Raw genomic sequence first — 23,103 nt, 5'->3', positions numbered from 1 at the left:
TGGAAAGTTGGGTCGGGAGCAGTGGTGAAATTCAATTTGTTTTCTACTGTTTCTGTGGGTGTGGCTTGATGGGCTTGGTGTGGCTTGGTGGGTGTGGCTTGTGGGTGTGGTAGGGGAAGGATACTGCAAAATCTCCATTCCCTCCCCACTCCAGGGGAAGGATATTGTAAAATCTCCATTCCCTCCCCACTCCAGGGGAAGGATACTGCAAAATCTCCATTCCCTCCCCACTCCAGGGGAAGGATACTGCAAAATCTCCATTCCCTCCCCACTCCAGGGGAAGGATACTGCAAAATCCCCATTCCCTCCCCACTCCAGGGGAAGGATACTGCAAAATCTCCATTCCCTCCCCACTCCAGGGGAAGGATACTGCAAAAACCCCATTCCCTCCCCACTCCAGGAGAGGATACTGCAAAATCTCCATTCCCTCCCCACTCCAGGGGAAGGATACTGCAAAATCCCCATTCCACCCCACTCCAGGGGAAGGATACTGCAAAATCCCCATTCCCTCTCCACTCCAGGGGAAGGATACTGCAAAATCCCCATTCCCTCCCCACTCCAGGGGAAGGATACTGCAAAATCCCCATTCCCTCCCCACTCCAGGGGAAGGATACTGCAAAATCTCCATTCCCTCCCCACTCCAGGGGAAGGATACTGCAAAATCCCCATTCTCTCCCCACTCCAGGGGAAGGATACTGCAAAAACCCCATTCCCTCCCCACTCCAGGGGAAGGATACTGCAAAATCTCCATTCCCTCCCCACTCCAGGGGAAGGATACTGCAAAATCCCCATTCCACCCCACTCCAGGGGAAGGATACTGCAAAATCCCCATTCCCTCTCCACTCCCGGGGAAGGATACTGCAAAATCCCCATTCCCTCCCCACTCCAGGGGAAGGATACTGCAAAAACCCCATTCCCTCCCCACTCCAGGGGAAGGATACTGCAAAATCTCCATTCCCTCCCCACTCCAAGGGAAGGATACTGCAAAAACCCCATTCCCTCCCCACTCCAGGGGAAGGATACTGCAAAAACCCCATTCCCTCCCCACTCCAGGGGAAGGATACTGCAAAATCCCCATTCCCTCTCCACTCCAGGGGAAGGATATTGTAAAATCCCCATTCCCTCTCCACTCCAGGGGAAGGATATTGTAAAATCCCCATTCCCTCCCCACTCCAGGGGAAGGATACTGCAAAAACCCCATTCCCTCCCCACTCCAGGGGAAGGATACTGCAAAATCTCCATTCCCTCCCCACTCCAGGGGAAGGATACTGCAAAATCCCCATTCCACCCCACTCCAGGGGAAGGATACTGCAAAATCCCCATTCCCTCTCCACTCCAGGGGAAGGATACTGCAAAATCCCCATTCCCTCCCCACTCCAGGGGAAGGATACTGCAAAAACCCCATTCCCTCCCCACTCCAGGGGAAGGATACTGCAAAATCTCCATTCCCCCCCCACTCCAGGGGAAGGATACTGCAAAAACCCCATTCCCTCCCCACTCCAGGGGAAGGATACTGCAAAAACCCCATTCCCTCCCCACTCCAGGGGAAGGATACTGCAAAATCCCCATTCCCTCTCCACTCCAGGGGAAGGATACTGCAAAATCCCCATTCCCTCTCCACTCCAGGGGAAGGATACTGCAAAATCCCCATTCCCTCTCCACTCCAGGGGAAGGATACTGCAAAATCCCCATTCCCTCTCCACTCCAGGGGAAGGATACTGCAAAATCCCCATTCCCTCTCCACTCCAGGGGAAGGATACTGCAAAATCCCCATTCCCTCCCCACTCCAGGGGAAGGATACTGCAAAATCCCCATTCCCTCTCCACTCCAGGGGAAGGATATTGTAAAATCCCCATTCCCTCTCCACTCCAGGGGAAGGATATTGTAAAATCTCCATTCCCTCCCTACTCCTGGAGGAAGGATGTTGCAAAATCCCCATTCCCTCCCCACTCCAGGGGAAGAATACTGTAAAATCCCCATTCCCACCCCATTCCAAGGGAAGGTTACTGCAAAATCCCCATTCCCTCCCCACTCTGGAGCCAGCCAGAGGTGGCATTTGCTGGTTCTCTGAACTACTCAAAATTTCCGCTACCAGTCCTCCAGAAGCTGTCAGAACCTGCTGGATTTCACTCCTGGTTGGGAGAAGAAAGGCATAATCTGCCAGGATTTGATTTAATTCAGGTGATCATCCTGTTTTATGTTGAGACTTACACGTGACCCGTTTCATGGGCAACCACAAAAGCAGACGAAAACCCATCTTCATGATTTAAAGTGCAGCTTCTCACCGGATGACACATGCCTGTGACAGGAGCATAGCCTGTGGAGAATATATATAAAAAAAACTAGAGATCTTTTCAAAGAAAGTAAATGATGAATATGGAGATTCTTGATCATCTTTCTCCTTCTGTCCTGGCCACTTTTTAACAGAGGCACGATTGAGAGCCTTTTAACAAACTGCATGCCTGTTTGGTTTGGTGGCACCTCAGATAGAAAGTCCATAAAGAGAGTGGTGAGGACAGTGGAGAAGATTATAGGAAGCTCAATTTCTGTTATTCAGGATGCTGCTCATAAGCGCTATGTGCTTAGAGCTTGAAGAATTGTTAGAGACTCCACACACCCACTTAGGTTTTTGTTGCTGCCCTCTGGGAGGAGATTTTGAAGTATTTCTAGCAGGACTAGCAGATTCTGTAACAGCTTTCTTCCTTATACCATCCGTTTGGTAAACTCGCAAGATTCGTTTCTCTCGCAATGTATATATCCAAATTAGAATGTGTTGTTTCTCCATGTCATATAACATATGTAGGTATATGCATAATATTGTATTTATTCATTTATTCTGTCAGGTTTGTGTAGTATATATGGGAGGTGGCGATCCTTTGAGAGCTGTACGCAACAAAATGTCATTTTAGTGTATTCCAATTAGTACATATTCAAAATGACAATAGTTATTATTTTATCCAGGTCATGGTTGTCCCAAAGTTACGTTTTCAAAGGGCAGCTGGACATTTCTTGGTGGTTTTTTTTTTCTTGAAAACATTTCGCTTCTCATCCAAGAAGCTTCTTCCATTCTGACTGAATGGTGGGGAATAGAAGGATTTATACTCTTTTTTTTTTTTTTAACTCTGAAGCTCGGTTGTTAGCAGAGAGTTTTTCAGGCCATTTGGGGATTGATTGACCTTCGGAGTGCTAAGGACCAGATGACTGCAAAGAATATTAATCTTCCTGTTTCCCTAACGACCAGATGATTGCAAGATAATGCTCAACTTATGACCTGAATGGACTGCAAAATTTCTGTTGCTAAGCAAAACAGTTGTTAAGCAAATCACTGCAGATGCTAAGCTCAGAAAATGGTTTTTAAGTGAATCCAGCTTCCCCATTGACGTTGCTTGTCAGAAGATCGCAAAAGGGGGTCGCATGACTCCAGGACACTGCAACCGTCATAAATAGGAGTCAGTAACTGGGAGACTGGGAGTTCTAGTCCTGCCAAAGTCAAGTGGGTGACCTTAGGCCAGCCATTCTCTCGCAGCCCTAGGAAGGAAGGAAGGGCAAACCACTTCCCACAGGAAGCTGAACACTTCAAGGACTTGTTCAGGCAGTTGTGAGGAGTCAACACTGACTCAAAGCACAATATACCCTCTCAAAACTTCTTTAACAAAGCATCACGAAGTACTTATGTTCATGGAAAACGGAGCAGTTTAGAATGCACTCCACTCGGCTTGCCTCTTTGGGTTTAACGAGATCTCAGCGGAGAGGATTTATTCTGGCACAGAATAAATCCTACTAAAGCGCCCTACGGATCAAGCCCACTTGTTCAAAACCGCTTAAGGTTGCGGCAAGTCCTTTGGAGCTGTTCTTATCGGAGGCCATTCCACAAGCCTTCATGGGAATCCTGTTTCATTTCACTCTTGTAACTGAAGAGTTCTTCCCAGCTTCTCAAAACCTAATTTCCTCAAAGAACATCTCAGGTCAGGAAGTCAATGTTTACTTGGGCTCACTGCTGCGAAAACTAAGGGCGGCCTTAAGTTGCGCTTAAGTTTTGGCAACTTCCAAAAAAGCCAGCACAGTTCTAGGCTGCATAAACGGAGGGATAGAATCAATAATACATGAAGTGTTAGCGCCACTTTGTAAGGGCTTGGTCAGGCCACACTTGGAATACGGCATCCAGTTTTGGTCGCCACGATGCAAAAAAGATGTGGAGACTCTAGAAAGAGTGCAGAGAAGAGCAACAAAGACGATTAGGAGACTGGAGGATAAAACAGATGAAGAACGGTTGCAGGAACTGGGTATGTCTAGTTTAATGAAGAGAAGGACTAGGGGAGACATGATAGCAGTCTTCCAATATTTGAGGGGCTGCCACAGAGAAGAGGGAGTCAAGCTATTCTTCAAAGCACCTGAGGGCAGGATAAGAAACAATGGGTGGAAACTAATCAATGAGAGAAGCAACCTAGAACTATTGCTGGCCATGTTGGCTGTGGAGTCCTACATATCTCATGGACACCTGGCTGAAGAAGACTGAAGAAAGCTGAGGCAAAGGAAATGTGCCTAACCTAGGGTGAGAGTTGCAAGATGCAAAGCGTCTGGGATACTATGGGGGAGAAGTCGCCAGAATTTTCCAAAGGCTGAGCAGCTCTTCATACTGAAAGCTGAAGTGGGCTTTGAAGGAGCTGTGAGTGCATAGTTGTGTACGTTGTTACCTTGCATCCCGGCTGGTCCAAAATCTTGCCTAGTTAGAAAGATTGCGTGATCGTGATGTTCTGAGTGACTGGGGTCTGTTTTTTGTTGTTGATATGCCCAGCGACACACATTCTCCAGGCTTCTTGATGGGTTTCCTCGTTCAATTAGGCTGACGGACTAGAAAAACGATAACAACATGCAAACAGGTTATAAACCAATCTAATGGTTAGCTTAACATCTTCCTTCTTCCCTTCCTTTCCCTTCCCTCCTTCCTTCCTTCCTTCCATTTTCTAAGGCAAGACTAGAACTCATATCCTCCCGCTTTCTGGGCTGGTGCCTTAACTACTAGGCCAAACTGGCTCTTTAAGCCATTTACATTTCTTGATACAAATACAAGAGAACATTTGTAACTCAGGGTTGAAATGCACTTGCTTTATTTTCTTGCTAGCACTGATGATGTTGCCTAGTTTGGATATGAAATAAAGATGATTAGGGGACTGGAGGCTGCAAGAAAGCAACCAATCTCAGAGACCAACAAGGATTCCACACTTTTGGATGGATGGACGGACGGACGGATGGATACATAAATGTATGATTAATAGATGGATGGATAGAAATAGATGATAGATAGGTAGGTAGGTAGGTAGGTAGGTAGGTAGGTAGGTAGGTAGGTAGATAGATAGATAGATAGATAGATAGATAGATAGATAGATAGATAGATAGATGGCAGACAGACAGATGATATGGTAGATGATACAATACAATACAATACAATACAATACAATACAATACAATACAATACAACAGCAGAGTTGGAAGGGACCTTGGAGGTCTTCTAGTCCAACCCCCTGCCTAGGCAGGAAACCCTATACCGTTTCAGACAAATGGCTATCCAACATCTTCTTAAAGACTTCCAGTGTTGGGGCATTCACAACTTCTGGAGGCAACTTCTGTTCCACTGATTAATTGTTTTGTCAGGAAGTTTCTCCTCAGTTCTAAGTTGCTTCTCTCCTTAGTTTCCACCCATTGCTTCTTGTTCTACCCTCAGGTGCTTTGGAGAATAGCTTGACTCCCTCTTCTTTGTGGCAGCCCCTGAGATATTGGAAGACTATTATCATGTCTCCCCTAGTCCTTCTTTTCATTAAACTAGACATACCCAGTTCCTGCAACCGTTCTTCGTGTGTTTTAGTCTCCAGTCCCCTAATCATCTTTGTTGCTCTTCTCTGCGCTCTTTCTAGAGTCTCCACATCTTTTCTACATCGTGGTAACCAAAACTGATTGCAGTATTCCAAGTGTGGCCTTACCAAGGCCTTATAAAGTGGTATTAACTCTTCATGTGATCTTGATTCTATCCCTCTGTTTATCCAGCCTAGAACTGTGTTGGCTTTTTTTGGCAGCTGCTGCACACGGCTGGCTCATATTTAAATGGTCGTCCACTAGGACTCCCTCTCACAGTTGCTACTATTGAGCAAGGTGCCACCTATACTGTACCTGTGCATTTTGTTTTTGTTGCCTAAATGTAGAACCTTACTCTTGTTTTATTTTTGGGGAAACATGGTAGTAGAGATAGATAAATAGATAGATAGATAGATAGATAGATAGATAGATAGATAGATGGATGGATGGATGGATGGATGGATGGATGGATGGATGGATGGATGGATGGATGGATGGATGGATGGATGGATGGATGGATGGATGGATGGATAGATAGATAGATAGATAGATAGATAGATAGATAGATAGATAGATAGATAGATAGATAGATGGATGGATGATAGACAGAAACAGACAGACAGACAGACAGACAGACAGACAGACAGACAGACAGACAGACAGACAGACAGACAGACAGACAGACAGACAGACAGACAGATTATATAATAGATGATTGATGATGACTTTCATTTTTGGGGAAACACGGTAGTAGAGATTGATAGATAGATAGATAGATAGATAGATAGATAGATAGATAGATAGATAGATAGATAGATAGATGAGAGTAGAGATAGATCAATCCTAGTTTAACTATTGTCCTTGTGAAGATCTGATGGAAGTTCAATGATGGAAGGGCAATACAAAATAAAGAAATCTCAGCAGAGGCCTTCATATAATGCTTTTAAGACACCATAAGAGAACCAAATTTATGGCTAAGAACAGCTTCATCCAAATCCATTTTCTGCAACATTCCAGAATCTAATTGGTCTTCTTATCTCATGCGCCTAAGTATACATTGATTTGTGTGAATGGCCCCCCGGAAAAGATGGCCGCTCTCCAGGATTGCCTCAGGATTTATTTTACGGAATTTCTCTATTTTGTAAGCACAGATTTATATTTGGAAGGATCATATTTTCTGCTTCAAACTCCCCATTTAAAACAAAAAAAAACAAAAAACCCAAGGCCTTCGATCTGCTTGTTAAAGCTACGTATGGCAAACCTTTGCAGGAACCATGAGCTCAAGTGTTTATATTCCTTCAGAAAATAAGGAGCTGTGGGTCCCTCAACCGGAACAAACATCTCGTGGGGAAGACCAGATATTCAACTGAGGGGGGAAAAAGCAACCCCGTTTTGCCGGGATTCCAGATTTTTTTTCCATTTCTCAAATGACTTTGAGGACATCAACCACTAAATTAATACCCGCACTAGCACACTGTCCTGGAAAACCCACAACATACACAAGGGTTGCCTTGCCAATACAAAAGCACAGAGTAAATATTTATTAGCTTGGTTGGAAGTCACCCAACTGGCTGATGCTCTGATGCTAAATAATGTAGCGATGTTCTAAATGAATAATTGACAATAAAGGCCGTGTAGCGATATGCACATTTATTTCTCTACCCAATGTTAGCATCCAGGGTTTGGGATTTTGGCTTGGTTTGGTTTACCGGAAGGTAAACAAGAGGCAAAATGTATATATTAAGGAAAAGAAGGACTAGGGGAGACATGATAGCAGTCTTCCAATATCTCAGGAGCTGCCACAAAGAAGAGGGAGTCAAATGTGAAGTGTTAATACCACTTTATAAGGCCTTGGTAAGGCCACACTTGTAATACGGCATTCAGTTTTGGTCGCCATGATGTAGAAAAGATGTGGAGACTCTAGAAAGAGGGCAGAGAAGAGCAACAAAGAGGATTAGGGGACTGGAGACTAAAACATATGAAGAACGGTTGCAGGAACTGGGTATGTAGCTTAAGAGAAAGATGGACTAGGGGAGACATGGTAGCAGTGTTCCAATATCTCAGGGGTTGCCACAAAGAAGAGGGAATCAAACTATTCTCCAAGGTACCTGAGGTTAGAACAAGAAGCAATGGGTGGAAACTAATCAAGGAGAGAAGCAACTTAGAACTTTCCTGACAGTTAGAACAATTAATCAGTGGAACAGAAGTTGCCTCCAGAAGTTGTGAATGCCCCAACACTGGAAGTCTTTAAGAAGATGTTGGATAGCCATTTGTCTGAAACGGTATAGGGTTTCCTGCCTAGGCAGGGGGTTGGACTAGAAGACCTCCAAGGTCCCTTCCAACTCTGCTATTGTATTGTATTGCATTTGGATCATCCAATCGAAACCAAGCCATTATGTGTTTGGATTGGATCGTAAGATCCTGTTCTGTTGACCCATAAAAGCCGTCCCCGTGCAAGAGACAGGTGAGCCCTTCACCTGGTCCATTTACCTTGGCATAACCTAACATCATCATGCGAACCAGCACAACATTTATGTGGACGCCAAGGGATTCGTCGTGATAAATTTCATTCACCTAAACAGAAGGAAAAGAAAAGGAAACGAGCAAAAAAATTCTTACTAGTGAGATAGTCAAGAAAAACATGGATTGAAGACTCCACATTGATTGATTGATTGATTGATTGATTCAATTTCTCTAACAGCCCATCTCAATCAATGACTCAAGGCCCAATCTGTTCGATAGAATTGGACAGGTAGAAATTCTTAGAAAAAAAAACAGTCCCTCGGGTAGTAATTTGCAGCCTTGCAGCCTTCAACGAGTTAGAAATCCTTGCTTAGATGTATTTTTTTTCTCTCTCTACAGGGTAAATGATCCTGGGCTTATGTAGGTCTCAGGGCCTCAGCAATCAGCCAAGCTTTACTTGTCTCTTTCAAGATTACAACCAGTTGTTCCAGTTATTTACAGGAAACTTCTAAAGCACAGCACGGAGACGGCCTTGGTCGCGTTGGTTGATGATCTCTGGAGGGCCAGAGATAGAGGCTGTTCCTCTATCCTGGTCCTATTAGACCTCTCGGCGGCTTTTGATACCATCGACCATGGTATCTTATTGCGCCGGCTGGAGGGGATGGGAGTCGGAGGCACCGTTCTGCGGTGGTTCGGCTCCTACCTCTCCGACCGGACGCAATGTGTGTTGACAGGAGGGCAGAGGTCGGCCCTGAGGCCACTCACTTGTGGGGTGCCACAGGGGTCGGTCCTCTCACCCCTTCTGTTCAACGCATATGTGAAGCCACTGGGAGAGATCATCCGTGGTTTTGGGGTTGAGTACCACCTGTACGTTGATGATACCCAGCTGTACATTTCAACCCCAAACCACCCCAACGAGGCTATCGAAGTGATGTCCCGATGTTTGGAAGCCGTCGGGGTCTGGATGGGGGACAACAGACTCAAGCTCAACCTCTCCAAGACTGAGTGGCTGTGGTTACCAGCATCTCGGTTCAGCCAGTTAACTCCATCACTGGCCATAGGGGGCGAGCAATTGCCCCCCGTGGAACGGGCGTGCAATTTGGGCGTCCTCCTAGATGCCCGGCTGTCAATGGACGATCATGTGGCAGCCGTGGCAAGGGGGGCGTTCCACCAGGTTCGCCTGGTGCGCCAATTGCGCCCCCTACTGGACCGGGATGCCCTACGCATGGTCACTCACGCACTGGTGACGTCTCGCCTGGACTACTGCAATGCTCTCTACATGGGGCTTCCCTTGGGACGCGCCCGAAGACTGCAGCTAGTCCAGAACGCAGCCGCGCGGGCTATCATGGGGAGTACAAGGTACTCCCATGTAACACCTCTCCTGCGCGAGCTGCACTGGCTGCCTGTGGTTTTTCGGGTGCGTTTCAAGGTTTTGATTACCATCTTTAAAGCGCTCCATGGCAGTGGACCTAGTTACCTGCGGGATCGCATCCTGCCACACACATCCCTGCGACCAATCCGCTCTCACAGGGAGGGACTTCTCCTGGTGCCGTCCACCAGGCAATGCCAACGGGCGATGCCTAGGAGTAGGGCCTTCTCTGTGATGGGCCCAACCCTCTGGAATGACCTCCCCCCCGACATTAGAACCACCACCGACTTCCGCTCCTTCCGACAAAAATTGAAGACTCACCTGTTCCGATTAGCTGGCCTGGCACATCCATAACTTCTACCTCCTGGCAAATATATCTTAACTGGTTTTTTAGGGGAAATGCTTTTAATTTAACTTATGGGATATTTTTAAGGGTTTTTAAAAACTATATTTTAGATACTTTACTTAGTTGTACAGCTCTTCTTTTAACCTCCTCCATCACTATTTAACCATTTAATTATTTAACTATTTAATTATTTAATTATTATGTATTTTATGTATGGACTGTACACCGCCCCGAGTCCCTTTGGGAGAGGGGGCGGTATATAAGCGCAAATAAAGTAAAGTAAAGTAAAATAACTGGAGATACCAACTTTCTTTCAGCCGGGACCAACGTTGGAGGCCACCAGTAGATGGGGCTGAAACAAGCAGGGATCCTGAGCCAAGCCTAAATGTATGGCAGTCTCATATTTTTTGTATTTTCAACACTTCCTTCCTTCCTTTTCTTCTTTCTTCTTTCTTCTTTCCTTCTTTCTTTCTTTTGTTCTTTCTCTCTCTCCTTCCTTCCTTCCTTCTTTCTTTCTTTTCCCTTCCTTCCTCCCTCCTTCCCCCCTCCCCCCTCCTTCCTTTCTTTCTCTTTTTTCTTTCTTTTTCCTTCCTTCCTTCTGTCTTTCTTTCCTTCCTTCCTTCCGTCCCCCTCCCTCCCTCCTTTCTTTCTTTCTCTCTTTCTCTCTCCCTCCTTCACTTCCTTCCTCCCTTTCTTTCTTTCCCTTACTCCCTCCTTCCTCCCTTCTTTTCCTCCTTACTCTCTCTCTCTCTCCTTTACTTCCTTCCTTCCTTTCTTTCTTTGTTTTTCTTTCTTTCTTTTTCCTTCCTTCTTTCTCTTTCTTTCTTTTCTTTCTCTTTTTTCTCTCTTTCTCTTTCTTTTTCTTTCTTTCTTTCTTTCCCTCCTTCCTTCCTCCTCTCCCTTCTTTTCCTCCTTCTCTCTTCCCCTCCCTTCCTCCCTCCCTCTTTCTTTCTTTCTTTCTTTCTTTCTTTCTTTTTTCTTCTTTCTTTCTTTTTCCTTCCTTCCTTCCTTCTCTTTTTGTCTCTTTCTTTTCTTTCTTTTATATGTCACCCATTTCATGCAACTCTGGTTAGCTTACAAAATGACAAAAGCCAAAATACAAACTATTTAATATTCAAGATTCTTTCTCTGAAACTCTCTTGTTTTTTTCCTTTGCTTTGTTTGGAAGGCCTCTTTCCATTCCCTAAAATTATGTTTTCACAGCAACTGCAACATTTTAATTTGTGGTCTTCGAAGGCAACTTTTGCTGCTGAAATGCCGCTCTGTTGCTTAAAATGCAGGCATGGCTCTGACACTGGAAAATTGAATTGCTCTGGAAAGAAACTCCCATTTTTGCATTTATTTGGTGCTAGCAGCTCAGGGAGAGGTCTTCTGACCCCCAAATCGCTTTGAAGAACGAAGAGACCAAAGCTTTTCAAATGCCAATATTCTAAAGGCATCAGAAATATAATCAGAAAGGTCAGTGCAAGGATTTCTCATCTTTAGAAAAGAGACGAGATAAAAATTAGACTTGTACATTGCTTTTAGAGATGCGGTGGCTCAGTGGCTAAGACGCTGAACTGGTCAATCAGGAAGGTCGGCAGTTCAGCAGTTCGAATCCCTAGCGCCGCATAACGGAGTGAGCTCCCGTGACTTGTCCCAGCTTCTGTCAACCTAGCACTTCGAAAGCACGTAAAAAATGCAAGTAGAAAAATAGGAACCACCTTTGGTGGGAAGGTAACAGAGTTCTGTGCGCCTTTGGGGTTGAATCATGCCAGCCACATAACCAGAGAGTCGTTCCTGACTCTAGGGGGCGTTGCTCATCTCCGTTTCTAAGCCGAAGAGCCAGCGCTGTCCGAAGACATCTCCGTGGTCATGTGGCCGGCATGACTCAACACCGAAGGCGCACGGAACGCTGTTCCCTTCCCACCAAAGGTGGTTCCTATTTTTCTACTTGCATTTTTTACGTGCTTTCAAACTGCTAGGTTGGCAGAAGCTGGGACAAGTAACGGGAGCTCACTCCATTGTGTAGCGCTAGGGATTCGAACCACCAAACTGCCGAACTCTGTGATCGACAAGCTCAGCATCTTAGCCACTGAGCCACCGCGCCCTGCATTCAAACCCCCTGCCGTTTTTTCAAGATTATCCACGATCAATTTGAGGCTCAAGTGACCCAGATCTTTTATTTCTCCCAAAATCAAGACCAGAAACGACGGCAACTCACAATATTCATCAGGGTGAGAAGATAGTTCTGCACATGTTCTTTGCCGTGGAATCGGACCACGGAATCATCCACGCCGAGGAGGACCTCAATATTGTAGTCATTGTCGCCGGCGTGTCTCCGTCGCCTCAGCGTTTCGTTCAGATCCTGCTGTATTCTTGCATAGGTCGCCTCCAAGCTGAGGAGATCAGATTCTGAGTGAAGCAAAAGGACAAATCCAAGGATTAGAAGCTAATTACCGTTATCGGCAGCTGGAGTGCTGTTCTCCGCAGAGATTATCCCATGGACGTAATAAAACAGTGATGGCAAAACCTTTTGACATCACGTGCCAAAAGCGGGGGGAGCACGGGGGGGGGGTTGTGGCGGATGCGTGTGACAACACACATAATTCTATGCGTCCTCCCCCCACGCAGGCACACGCAAACACTGCCCCACCCCCCACTTTTGGCACGCAATGGCACGATGGAGCCGTTTTTCGCCCTCCCCAGGCTCCAGACGCTTTCTAGTAGCCTGGGGGTGGGCGAAAACGGAGCGTGGCATACAGGGCCAAGATCGTGGCCTACGGAGCCCTCTCTGCCAGCACACAAGCCATCGCCCAGCACAGCTCCACCGCACATGCGCATGTGCCTCCCACCAGCCAGCTGATTTTTAGGTCTCTGCCGTGCATGTGGGAGACATGCGGACATGTGCGGGGGTGGGGTGGGGTTACACGTGCATGCATGGGAGGCAGAGGAGAGCAAGGAGGGGGGGCGGTGCACCCTCCTGCGCCCCGCTTTTGGTCCCAGGAAGCTTCAGGGAGGCCTGCTAGGCCCAAAACGGACTGCGGGGATGAATGGGGTGCTCTTCCCCGCTGCCCGTTTTTGGTTACAGAGGCTTCAGGGAGGCCTGCTAGGCCCAAAATGGAGTGTGTGTGTGTGTGCGTGTGTGAGCGTGTGTGTGTGCAGCGCTTCCCCCGCTGCCCTAGCAGGAAGCCTGCTAGGCCCAAAATGGACTGTGGGGGGAGGGGTGCAGCGCTCTTCCCTGCTCCCCGTTTTTTGGTCCCAGTAGGCTGCCTGGAGGCCTTCTAGGCCCAAAATGTCTGTTTGCGCAGGAGGCGGGGCGTGCGTGGGGGCCTCATGTGCAATTGTATTATGGGTGTGGCCACATGTGCGCACACACGCACTCTTTTGGCACACAACGTTAGCCATCCTTGGTCTAGGGTCTCCTGCCTGAGCAGGGGGTTGGGCTAGAAGTCCCTTCCAACTCTGTTATTCTACATTCTCAGCTCAATAGTCCCTCCGTCTCTTTCCTTGGCATCCTCACATCAAACCCTGAGATCTCCTTGAAACTGAGCATCACAAACCAGCGTCACAATCCGACCTCGGCCATTTTCAGGCTTTACAAATAAATAAAAATGCAAAAGCTGGGATAGCACACAAGTAGGAAATTTGGAGCCTGGGTCCCAGTTTCTAAAAATTGCCACCACCGGCCGAGGTTTCGCTGGTGTGCAGTGGAACTATAGAATCAAGCCATCAGAATGGACAGCTTACGAACAGGCCGGTTAGAATCAAAATTAAAAATTGAAAAAAAATACAGCAGTCTGTCTATCCCACGTTGGCCCAGTGGGGTTTGGCTGTCGTGTCCCTCTTTAAATAAGTGGCTTTTGTGGTCAGGAAAAAAAAATGGAGATGCCTCCTTTTTCTCTGCGTGCCCAAGCAGGATATATGTCAGAAAGAATCTTTTTTTAATTTCTTTTTTCTCCCCCTCCTTCTTCCTATTCAACTACATATAGCACAGCAGATTTATGGCGCAAAGGACACATGTTCTCAGTTTTCACCACATTGGTTTTCAAAAAAAAACACAGTTTAAAAATCTGTTCTAAAGATTAAAAATAGCTTTGCGGCACTGGGAATGAAAGCGTCCGACAGTTTAAGCCGTTGTAGACCTTGAAGGTGCATTCTTGGAAACTCATAACAGCGGTGCGGGCTAACCTTTTTCTCGTCGCGTGCCAAAAGGTTTTGCACACGCCCACACCCGTAATGCAATGGGTGTGCAACCCCCCCAATGTGCGCCCTTCCCCACACACATGCACGGTGACACCCACCCCCACTCCCCCGCCACCCTGCGCATTTGCCCCACACATTTTTGGCTTCTAGGAGGTTGGTGCAGGAGGCTTTCCAGGCCCAAAATGGGGCGTGAGTGCCCCCCGTGCATGCGCCCGATCCCCCACGCATACATGTGTGTGTGTGCATCTCCAGTTGCACTCCACCCCCGCGCATGCACAGAAGAGATGCAAAGACCAGCTGCCTGGCAGGAGGTACGCGCACATGCGCCGTGGAGCTCGACTCGGGCAACACATGGCGTGCCACTTGTGGCCCACGTGCTGTGATGTAGCATCGTTCACAGAAGGAAGGAATACCATAAAAGAGGGAAGCCGGGAAGCCATTCTGCCCCCCATCCCACCCCCAACTCGTGAGTATCCTCAGAATGAGATAAGGGGATTGGGGGGGGGGGGAATGCTGAGGTCATTGGACACACTTTTTAGGTTTTCTTGAGACAGGGATACAGTAATGGATTGCCACAATCTTCCTGGAATGTTCTGTTGATGGTATGGGTTTTTTGGGGTACTCTCTTGAGTTTAGGTTGTTAGGTTAGCTAGGTTTTTCTTGCAGACATTTGATTACCCAAAGTAACATCATCAGTGCTAGAAGAAGAGGGGGTTGGGAGGAGGAGGAGGAGGAGGAGGAGGAGGAGGAGGAGGAGGAGGAGGAGGAAGAAGAAGAGGAGGAAGAGGAGGAGGAGGAGGAGAACGAGAACGACTCTATGGTCCTTGGTGTTCTCTGAGCTTGGTGGTTTCCTTGAAGACATTTCATTACTAAACCAGGTAACATCATCATCGCTAGAAGGAGACAAGGAGGAAGAGGAGGAGGAGCAGGAGGAGGAGGAGGAGGAGGAAGAGGAGGAGGAGGAGAACGAGAACGACTCTATGGTCCTTGGTGTTCTCTGAGCTTGGTGGTTTCCTTGAAGACATTTCATTACTAAACCAGGTAACATCATCATCGCTAGAAGGAGACAAGGAGGAGGAGGAGGAGGAGGAGGAGGAGGAGGAGGAGGAGGAGAACAAGAACGACTCTATGGTCCTTGGTGTTCTCTGAGCTTGGTGGTTTCCTTGAAGACATTTCATTACTAAACCAGGTAACATCATCATCGCTAGAAGGAGACAAGGAGGAGGAGGAGGAGGAGGAGGAGGAGGAGGAGGAGGAGGAGGAGGAGGAGGAGGAGGAGGAGGAGGAGGAGGAGGAGGAGGAGGAGGAGGAGGAGAACAAGAACGACTCTATGGTCCTTGGTGTTCTCTGAGCTTGGTGGTTTCCTTGAAGACATTTCATTACCAAACCAGGTAACATCATCAGCGCTAGAAGGAGATGAGGAGGAGGAGGAGGAGGGGGAAAAGAAATATATCCATCTTCCTTCTCCTATTTTCCCCACAACAACAACCATGTTGGACAAATAGAGGGTGACTGGCACCCAGCCGGCTTTCATGCCAAAGGCAGGACTAGAACTCACTGTCTCCTGCTGATTGGCCCAAAGTGATCCAGATGGCTTTCATAGCTAAGATGGGACTAGAACTCACTAACTCCTGGCAATTGGCCCTAAGCAATCCATCTGGGTTTCCTGGCTGAGGTGGGACTGGAACTCACCCTCTCCTGGTGATTACCCCAAAGCGATCTATTTGGTTTTCATGGCTAAGGTGGAACCAGAACTCACTGTCTCCTGGCGATTGGCCCTAAGCAATCCATCTCGCTTCTATGGCTAAGATGGGACTAGAACTCACCATCGCCTAGTGATTGGCCCATAGCGATCCAGCTGGCTTTCATAGCTAAGGTGAGACTAAAACTGACAGTCTCAGAAAGTCCCAGAAAAGAATTTTGTTTAACATCCTTTCCTACAAAGAAAGAGTCACCCGTCTCCGCTCTAAAAAGAAATTATTCTGTGAATGCTACGCACAACCAAACTTTCTGAATTATGGGTTCTAGTTTTTTTTTTTACGTAGGTTCTTTTTTTAGTTACCAATTAGTCTATTTAGATTTACCCTACCGGCTCTTCTGCATTTTTATTTAGGGCATTTTTGACTTGCCAAAGGGGAAACATTATTTAAATCGGTTTTCTTCTTGGGGATTTAAAACTGGCCTTCAGTTTCACAACCGAAATAGATCCACACTGGCTCTTGACTGGTGGAACAAGGACAGTCCTGTTGACTGGGAGCCTTTTAAACTGTGTCCCAAGAAAACACCAACTTCAAATCTACCTTCTATTAAATTCACTGCAGCTAACAACCAGATATGCTCTGCAGTTAACTATTCATTCATTCAGTCAGCCAGTCAGTCATTTTTCTACAGCTGCCCATCTCAATCGTGACTCTGCATGGCTTACAATTTTTTTTAAAAAAAAAACTACAATTAAACCAGTGGTGGGATTCAATTATTTTTTTACTACCGGTGCTGTGGGTGTGGCTTGGTGGGCATGGCAGGGCAAGGATACTGTAAAATCTCCATTCCCTCCCCACTCCAGGGCAAGGATACTGTAAAATCTCCATTCCCTCCCCACTCCAGGGGAAGGATACTGCAAAATCTCCATTCCCTCCCCACTCCAGGGGAAGGATACTGCAAAATCTCCATTCCCTCCCCACTCCAGGGGAAGGATACTGCAAAATCTCCATTTCCTCTCCACTCCAGGGGAAGGATATTGCAAAATCTCCATTCCCTCCCCACTCCAGGGGAAGGATATTGCGAAATCTCCATTCCCTCCCCACTCCAGGGGAAGGATATTGCAAAATCTCCATTCCCTCCCCACTCCAGGGGAAGGATACTGCAAAATCTCCATTCCCTCCCCACTCCAGGGGAAGGATACTGCAAAATCTCCATTCCCTCCCCACTCCAGGGGAAGGATACTGCAAAATCTCCATTCCCTCCCCACTCCAGGGGAAGGATACTGCAAAATCCCCATTTCCTCCCGATTCATTGGGACTCGGGAGGAAGAGAATAGGTGTGGGTGGGGCCAGCCAGAGGTGGTATCTGCCTGTTCTCCGAACTACTCAAACTTTCTGCTACCGGTTCTCCAGAACTGGTCAGAACCTGCTGAATACCCCCTCTGAATTAAACACTAAAAACATTTTAAAACAATAAAAGCAGTAAACAGAAAAACAGAGTTGGAAGGGACCTTGGAGGTCTTCAAGTCCAGCCCACTGCTCAGGCAGGATACCCTACATCACTTCAGACAATTGGTTATCCAAACTCTTCATAAAAAACTACTTTCAAAATGTTTTATATTTATGTTTATTTCTAGATCTTATTGGATCAAAAGGCCTGTGCAGTTAGCGATAATGGTTGCAGACTGAAGTAACAATGCAAGTATGTTAAACAAAGAATTATAATCTACTGCACATGATTAAAACAAGAATAAAACAATATTTGGAATTGGAAACAAGGAGAGATTGCAGAGACATTGAGTAGTATCTTACTATAAGTGGTATCCAACACCCACCATTTCTGAAGACAACCCATTACACTGATTAATTGTTCTGTCTGGAAATTTCTCCTTTGTTCTAAGTTGCTTCTTTTCTTGATTAGTTTCCATAAGGTGACCAACCGTCCTCCTTTAGGGAGGACAGTCCTTCTTTTGTAAGTTCTGTCCTCCCTTGAAAAGTGTCCTCCTACATGTCCTCCTTTTCGATATTTGAAGACTAATCTGTTGCGCGTTATGTGACGTATTTTATTAAACAGTTTTTAATGGTGTTTTTTTTACTTCATAGCAAGTATATTGAATAGATATTGAATCTTGTGTTGAATTTTTATCTAAAGAAATGCTAGACATTAAAATAGATGGCAATAGTGTCTTTGAAGAAATTAGAAGACTGAATGTATATTTAAATTCTGAAAAATTAATACAATGGGAAAATCAACATGTTGAAATTGATAAAAGATGGGTGGATATTTTCAGCCATTTCAAAAATGAACATATTCCATATGAACATTTATTTATACTTGTTCAATTTACGTTGTGCTGCCCTGGAACTAATGCAGCAGTTGAAAGCGTTTTTTTCAATTGCCAATGATTTTTCGACAAGTGAGAAATCGAGATTGAATGTTGATACTCTAGCTGCAGCACTTGCCGTAAAATTCAATATGAAGGATATTTCTTGTTCAGATATTTCCAATATATTGTTAGAAGATGATACATTGACAAAAAATATTAATTCAATGGAAAAGTACTCATTTAAATAATAATTAACAGGCATGTAAGCATAATTACAATATAAAATGTTGCAAATGTTTTATTATGCATATATCATATTTTAGTGTATTATTGTTGCAATGAATAAAATATTTCTTTTCTTTACAATATATTTTTTCCAATTTATTTGTCCTCCTTTTCATTGTAAAAAAGTTGGTCACCTTAGCATTTTGGACAATAGAACGTGTTTTGTCCTCCTTTTCATTGTAAAAAAGTTGGTCACCTTAGTTTCCACCCATTGCTTCTTGTCCTGCCCTCAGGTGCTTTGGAGAATAGCTTGACTCCCTCGTCTTTGGGGCAGCCCCTGAGATATTGGAAGACTGCTATCATGTCATTTCAACCAAACCTGGTACACAGATGACTTACTCTCTGGAGAAAAATACTGTGGGGGTAAGACATCCCTAACACCGCTCGGGGTGTGTGTTCTGTTAAGATGCAGCCTGTTGTGCCTTTAAATGGCTTTTACTGTACTGCCATAAAATGGCTTCTACTGTACAGCGCGGTGGAGTTGCCGTGGTTTCCGTCATCCCGATTTGTACATCTTGTTCCATCTTTGACAATAGGGGGAGAAATTTTAGCCCCCTCAGAGAAGGCTCGCAATCTGGGAGTCCTCCTGGATACGTGGCTTAGTTTAGAAGAACATCTGACGGCCGTGACCAGGGGGGCCTTTTACCAGGTTCACCTGGTACATCAGTTGCGCCCCTTTCTGGATCGGGATGCTCTGTGCACAGTCACTCATGCCCTCGTCCTTTCTCACCTGGACTACTGCAATGCTCTCTACATGGCTGCCCTTGAAGAGCTCCCGGAGGCTTCAGCTGGTCCAGAATGCGGCCGCGCGAGTTGTCATGGGGGTACCTAGGTGCTCCCATGTTACACCCCTTTTAGGCGGCCTGCACTGGTTGCCGGTTGTTTTCCGGGTGCGATTCAAGGTACTAATTATGACCTTTAAAGCGCTCCATGGCTTAGGCCCAGGGTACCTGCGAGACCACCTACTGCCACCAGTAGCCTCCCACCGTCCAGTACGATCCCACAGAGTTGGCCTCCCCAGGGTGCCGTCGGCCAGACAGTGTCGGCTGGTGACCCCCAGGGGGAGAGCCTTCTCTGTGGGAGCACCTTCCCTCTGGAATGAGCTGCCCCCGGAGCTTCGCATAATCCCCAACCTCCGGTCCTTCCGATGCGCCCTAAAAATTTGGCTTTTCCAGCAAGCCGGCCTGGCCTGTTAATTTTAATTTTAACTTATTTTAAATGTATTCTTTTTTTAAAAAAAATCGGTTTGCTTCTTTTGGAAATGGATTTAATCTTTTTTTTAACTTTTGGGATGTGTGTTTTTTAATGTTGTACGCCACCCTGAGTCCTTTTGGAGAAGGGCGGCATATAAATCCAAATAAACCAAACCAAACCAAACCATGGTAACAGCTTCCCAGTACTCCACAAGGGGGGGGGCTCCGTCTAGTAAGGGAGAAAATCCAACATTAGAAATTACGTTTGCTCCGGACATTCTCCCCCTATAAATAAATACCCAGGCAACAACCGGGTTATCGGCTAGCAAATGAATAAAATAAAAACACCCTGGTCTTCAACCTTTCCCAGTCTGAATTACCAGTTGAACCTTACGTAACTGTTTAAAATTAGATTCCACGCACCTGATTTGAATTCCAATAAAGACCTATCTTTCTCTACTTGGCCTCCCCAATCAAAGGGCTGGCTTTCTAATCTGTTTTTCCAACAGCTTAGCCTGACCAGAGAACACACTGCTTAGGGAGTCGTGTTTTGATACCCAGAGTGAAAACACACACGACTTTGGCCCAGATGTGTCTACGGCTAGCTGAGAAATTCCACCGTGGCACTTCAAAAATAAACCCTTGAAGGAGGGTGCCCACCCAAAAGGTGATGTCACCTCTGGAATCTCTGTATTAGATAACAGAGGCATTTATGGACGTGTCCAGCTTTATGAATGTCTGCTATGGCTTACCCATTAAGCATATGTGAAGAATGTCTATGTGCTATTTTCTTAGCTTGGCATGCAGCCGAGCTGCTTGCAGTTATTCAGGGTAATCTATATTGGAATGCAATGTGGAAAGCATTAATGTGTGTGTGTGTGTGTGTGTGTGTGTGTGTGTGTGTGTATGTATGTTTGTATATATATGCTGGTTTTGTTGTATTCGGGTCTTTTCCCGTGTAAGATTGAGATTGTCTTTGCAACGTTTCGGCAAGATCTCACCTGCCATCTTCAGGCTTGGGCTTAAAATGGGAACGGAGCTGCCGTCTTTCGGTAAATCTTGGTGGGAGGGGATGGGGTGCTGGCTTTGTTTCAGTAAGTGGAATGATTGGTTGTGTGGTTGTATCATGATTGGTAGATTGGTGCTGATTGGTGCTGGCTGTGTGTGCATTGTTGTTTTGTATTGTAATGGCTTGGGTGGTGGGTGGTGTTCGTTTGTTGGCTAGGGCTGGTTTCATTTTAAGCCCAAACTTGAAGATGGCAGGTGAGATCTTGCCGAAACGTTGCAAAGACAATCTCAATCTTACACGGGAAAGGACCCGAATACAACAAAACCAGCATACCTACACCAGTGAAAATCTACAAAAACATATATACAAATGGGACAAAACTCACTTAACAACTGTTTTGCTTAGCCACACGAAAATGTTGAGCTCCCATTGTGGTCATACGTCGAGGACTACCTGTATAACAGTCTAACAACAACAACAACAAAAAAGCCAGAATTCAGTAGCAGAATTTCAAGGATGTATTTTTCAACGTTCTTTTTTCTATCTGGGCTTCACACCTGCTTACATTTAATGGATTAGATAGGAAGGGAGAGCCTGTCAAAATTCTCCATCTGACTTTTTTTCCCCCTTTACAAGGCGCAAACAAGTTTGCCGCCTTGGGTCCCGGTGTGACAGTGCGTTCTTCTCTCGCACTCTGTGCAAAAACAAAAGCCGGGAACAAATCAAGAGTGTTGCAAAAACAAGGACAGATGGAAAACAGGCTTCCCACGCACAGCAGCAGGCTTGGTCATCTGCAGCATGGAAGTGCAGAATAAGGAAGAGGCACACCAGGTTCAAATAGGATTTCATTCGATATGGATTCATAGAAAGAAGGACTAGGGGAGACATGATAGCAGTGCTCCAATATCTCAGGGGCTGCCACAAAGAAGAGGGAGTCCAGCTATTCTCCAAAGCACCTGAGGAGTCCAGCTATTCCCCAAAGCACCTCCAAAGACAAGAAGCAATGGGTGGAAACTAATCAAGGAGAGAAGCAACCTAGAACTAAGGAGGAATTTCCTGACAGTTAGAACAATGAATCAGTGGAACAACTTGACTCCAGAAGTTGTGAATGCCCCAACGCTGGAAGTTTTTAAGACGATGTTGAATAACGATTTGTCTGGAGAGGTGTAGGGCAGTGTTTGCAAAACTTTTTGGCATATAGACAGACAGACAGACAGACAGACAGACAGACAGACAGACAGACAGATGATAGATAGTTAGATAGATAGATAGATATCTAGATAGATAGATAGATAGATAGATAGATAGATAGATAGATAGATAGATAGATAGATAGATAGATTAGATAGATAGATAGATAGATAGATAGATAGATAGATAGATAGATAGATAGATAGATAGATAGATGATAGATAGATAGATAGATAGATACAGAGAGATGATAGATAGATAGATAGATAGATAGATAGATAGATAGATAGATAGATAGATAGACAGACAGACAGACAGACAGACAGACAGACAGACAGACAGACAGACAGACAGACAGACAGAGCCAAAATGGGAGCAGCGCGTGCTGCAAGCACATGCATGCCAGAAACCGGAAGAGCAGCTGCCCAGTGTGCATGCATGTTCCGGGAAGATGATCTTCCAGTTTCTGGCATGCACATGTGCACCAGCCACCTGGTCTTTGAGTTTCTGGCATGCATGCATGTGCGAAGACCAGCTGACTGGTGCACATGCGTGCCCCCAAAATAAGAAAAACATCTTCCCCATGTGCGCATGTGCACTGGGAGGCTGCTCTTCTGGTTTCTGGCACTCCCATATGTTTGAAAAACAGCAAACGGTGCACTGGAACCCGGAAGAGCAACGGCCGATGGCTTGCGTGCCCAGAGACATGGCTCTGCATGCCACTTGTGGCACATGTGTCATAGGTTCACCATCAAGTCATGCCATTACCATAATGCTATGCACACAAACCCCTCCCCCCGCTTTTGGCACGGTTTTTTTGCCCTCCCCAGGCTCCAGGGGGTTTCTAGGAGCCTGGGGAGGGCAAAAACAGCATCCCCGCCTGCCCGGATGCGCTCTGGAGGCCTCAGGAACTTCCCTGAAGGCTCCGGAGGATGAAAAATGGACCTACGGGGAACCTGGAAGTTGTCCGTAGGGCCGATTTTCGACCTCCGGAGCCTTCAGGGAAGCTTCTTGATGGCTCCGGAGGGCGAAAAATGGCCCTAAGAGCAAACCGGAAGTCCATACCTGGCTCCTAGATTCACCTGTTCAACACATCTGGTTCCTAGTTTCACCTGTTTATCATACCTGGTGCCTAGTTTCACCTGTTTGTCATACCTGGTTCCTAGCTTCACCTGTTTGTCACCA

The 23,103-nt window shown here is 46.1% G+C and overlaps 1 protein-coding gene across 1 annotated transcript in view; it reads right to left on the bottom strand.

The window, feature by feature from the left end:
- ADAMTS3 (ADAM metallopeptidase with thrombospondin type 1 motif 3) overlaps nt 1-23,103 on the bottom strand; it is a gene marked incomplete at its 5' end in the record, with an annotated part of 158,537 nt that overhangs the window by 45,996 nt on the left and 89,438 nt on the right. The window contains 4 exons of the mRNA XM_081960285.1: nt 2,212-2,317; nt 4,695-4,851; nt 8,341-8,424; nt 12,232-12,422. Of these exons, the coding sequence (XP_081816411.1) occupies nt 2,212-2,317; nt 4,695-4,851; nt 8,341-8,424; nt 12,232-12,422 (538 nt within the window). The remainder of the gene's footprint in view (nt 1-2,211; nt 2,318-4,694; nt 4,852-8,340; nt 8,425-12,231; nt 12,423-23,103) is intronic.

The sequence above is a fragment of the Natrix helvetica genome, assembly GCF_964273705.1.
Source record: "Natrix helvetica genome assembly, chromosome: 7".
NCBI lineage: Eukaryota > Metazoa > Chordata > Lepidosauria > Squamata > Natricidae > Natrix > Natrix helvetica.
This window is presented reverse-complemented; position numbering and strand designations above follow the sequence as displayed.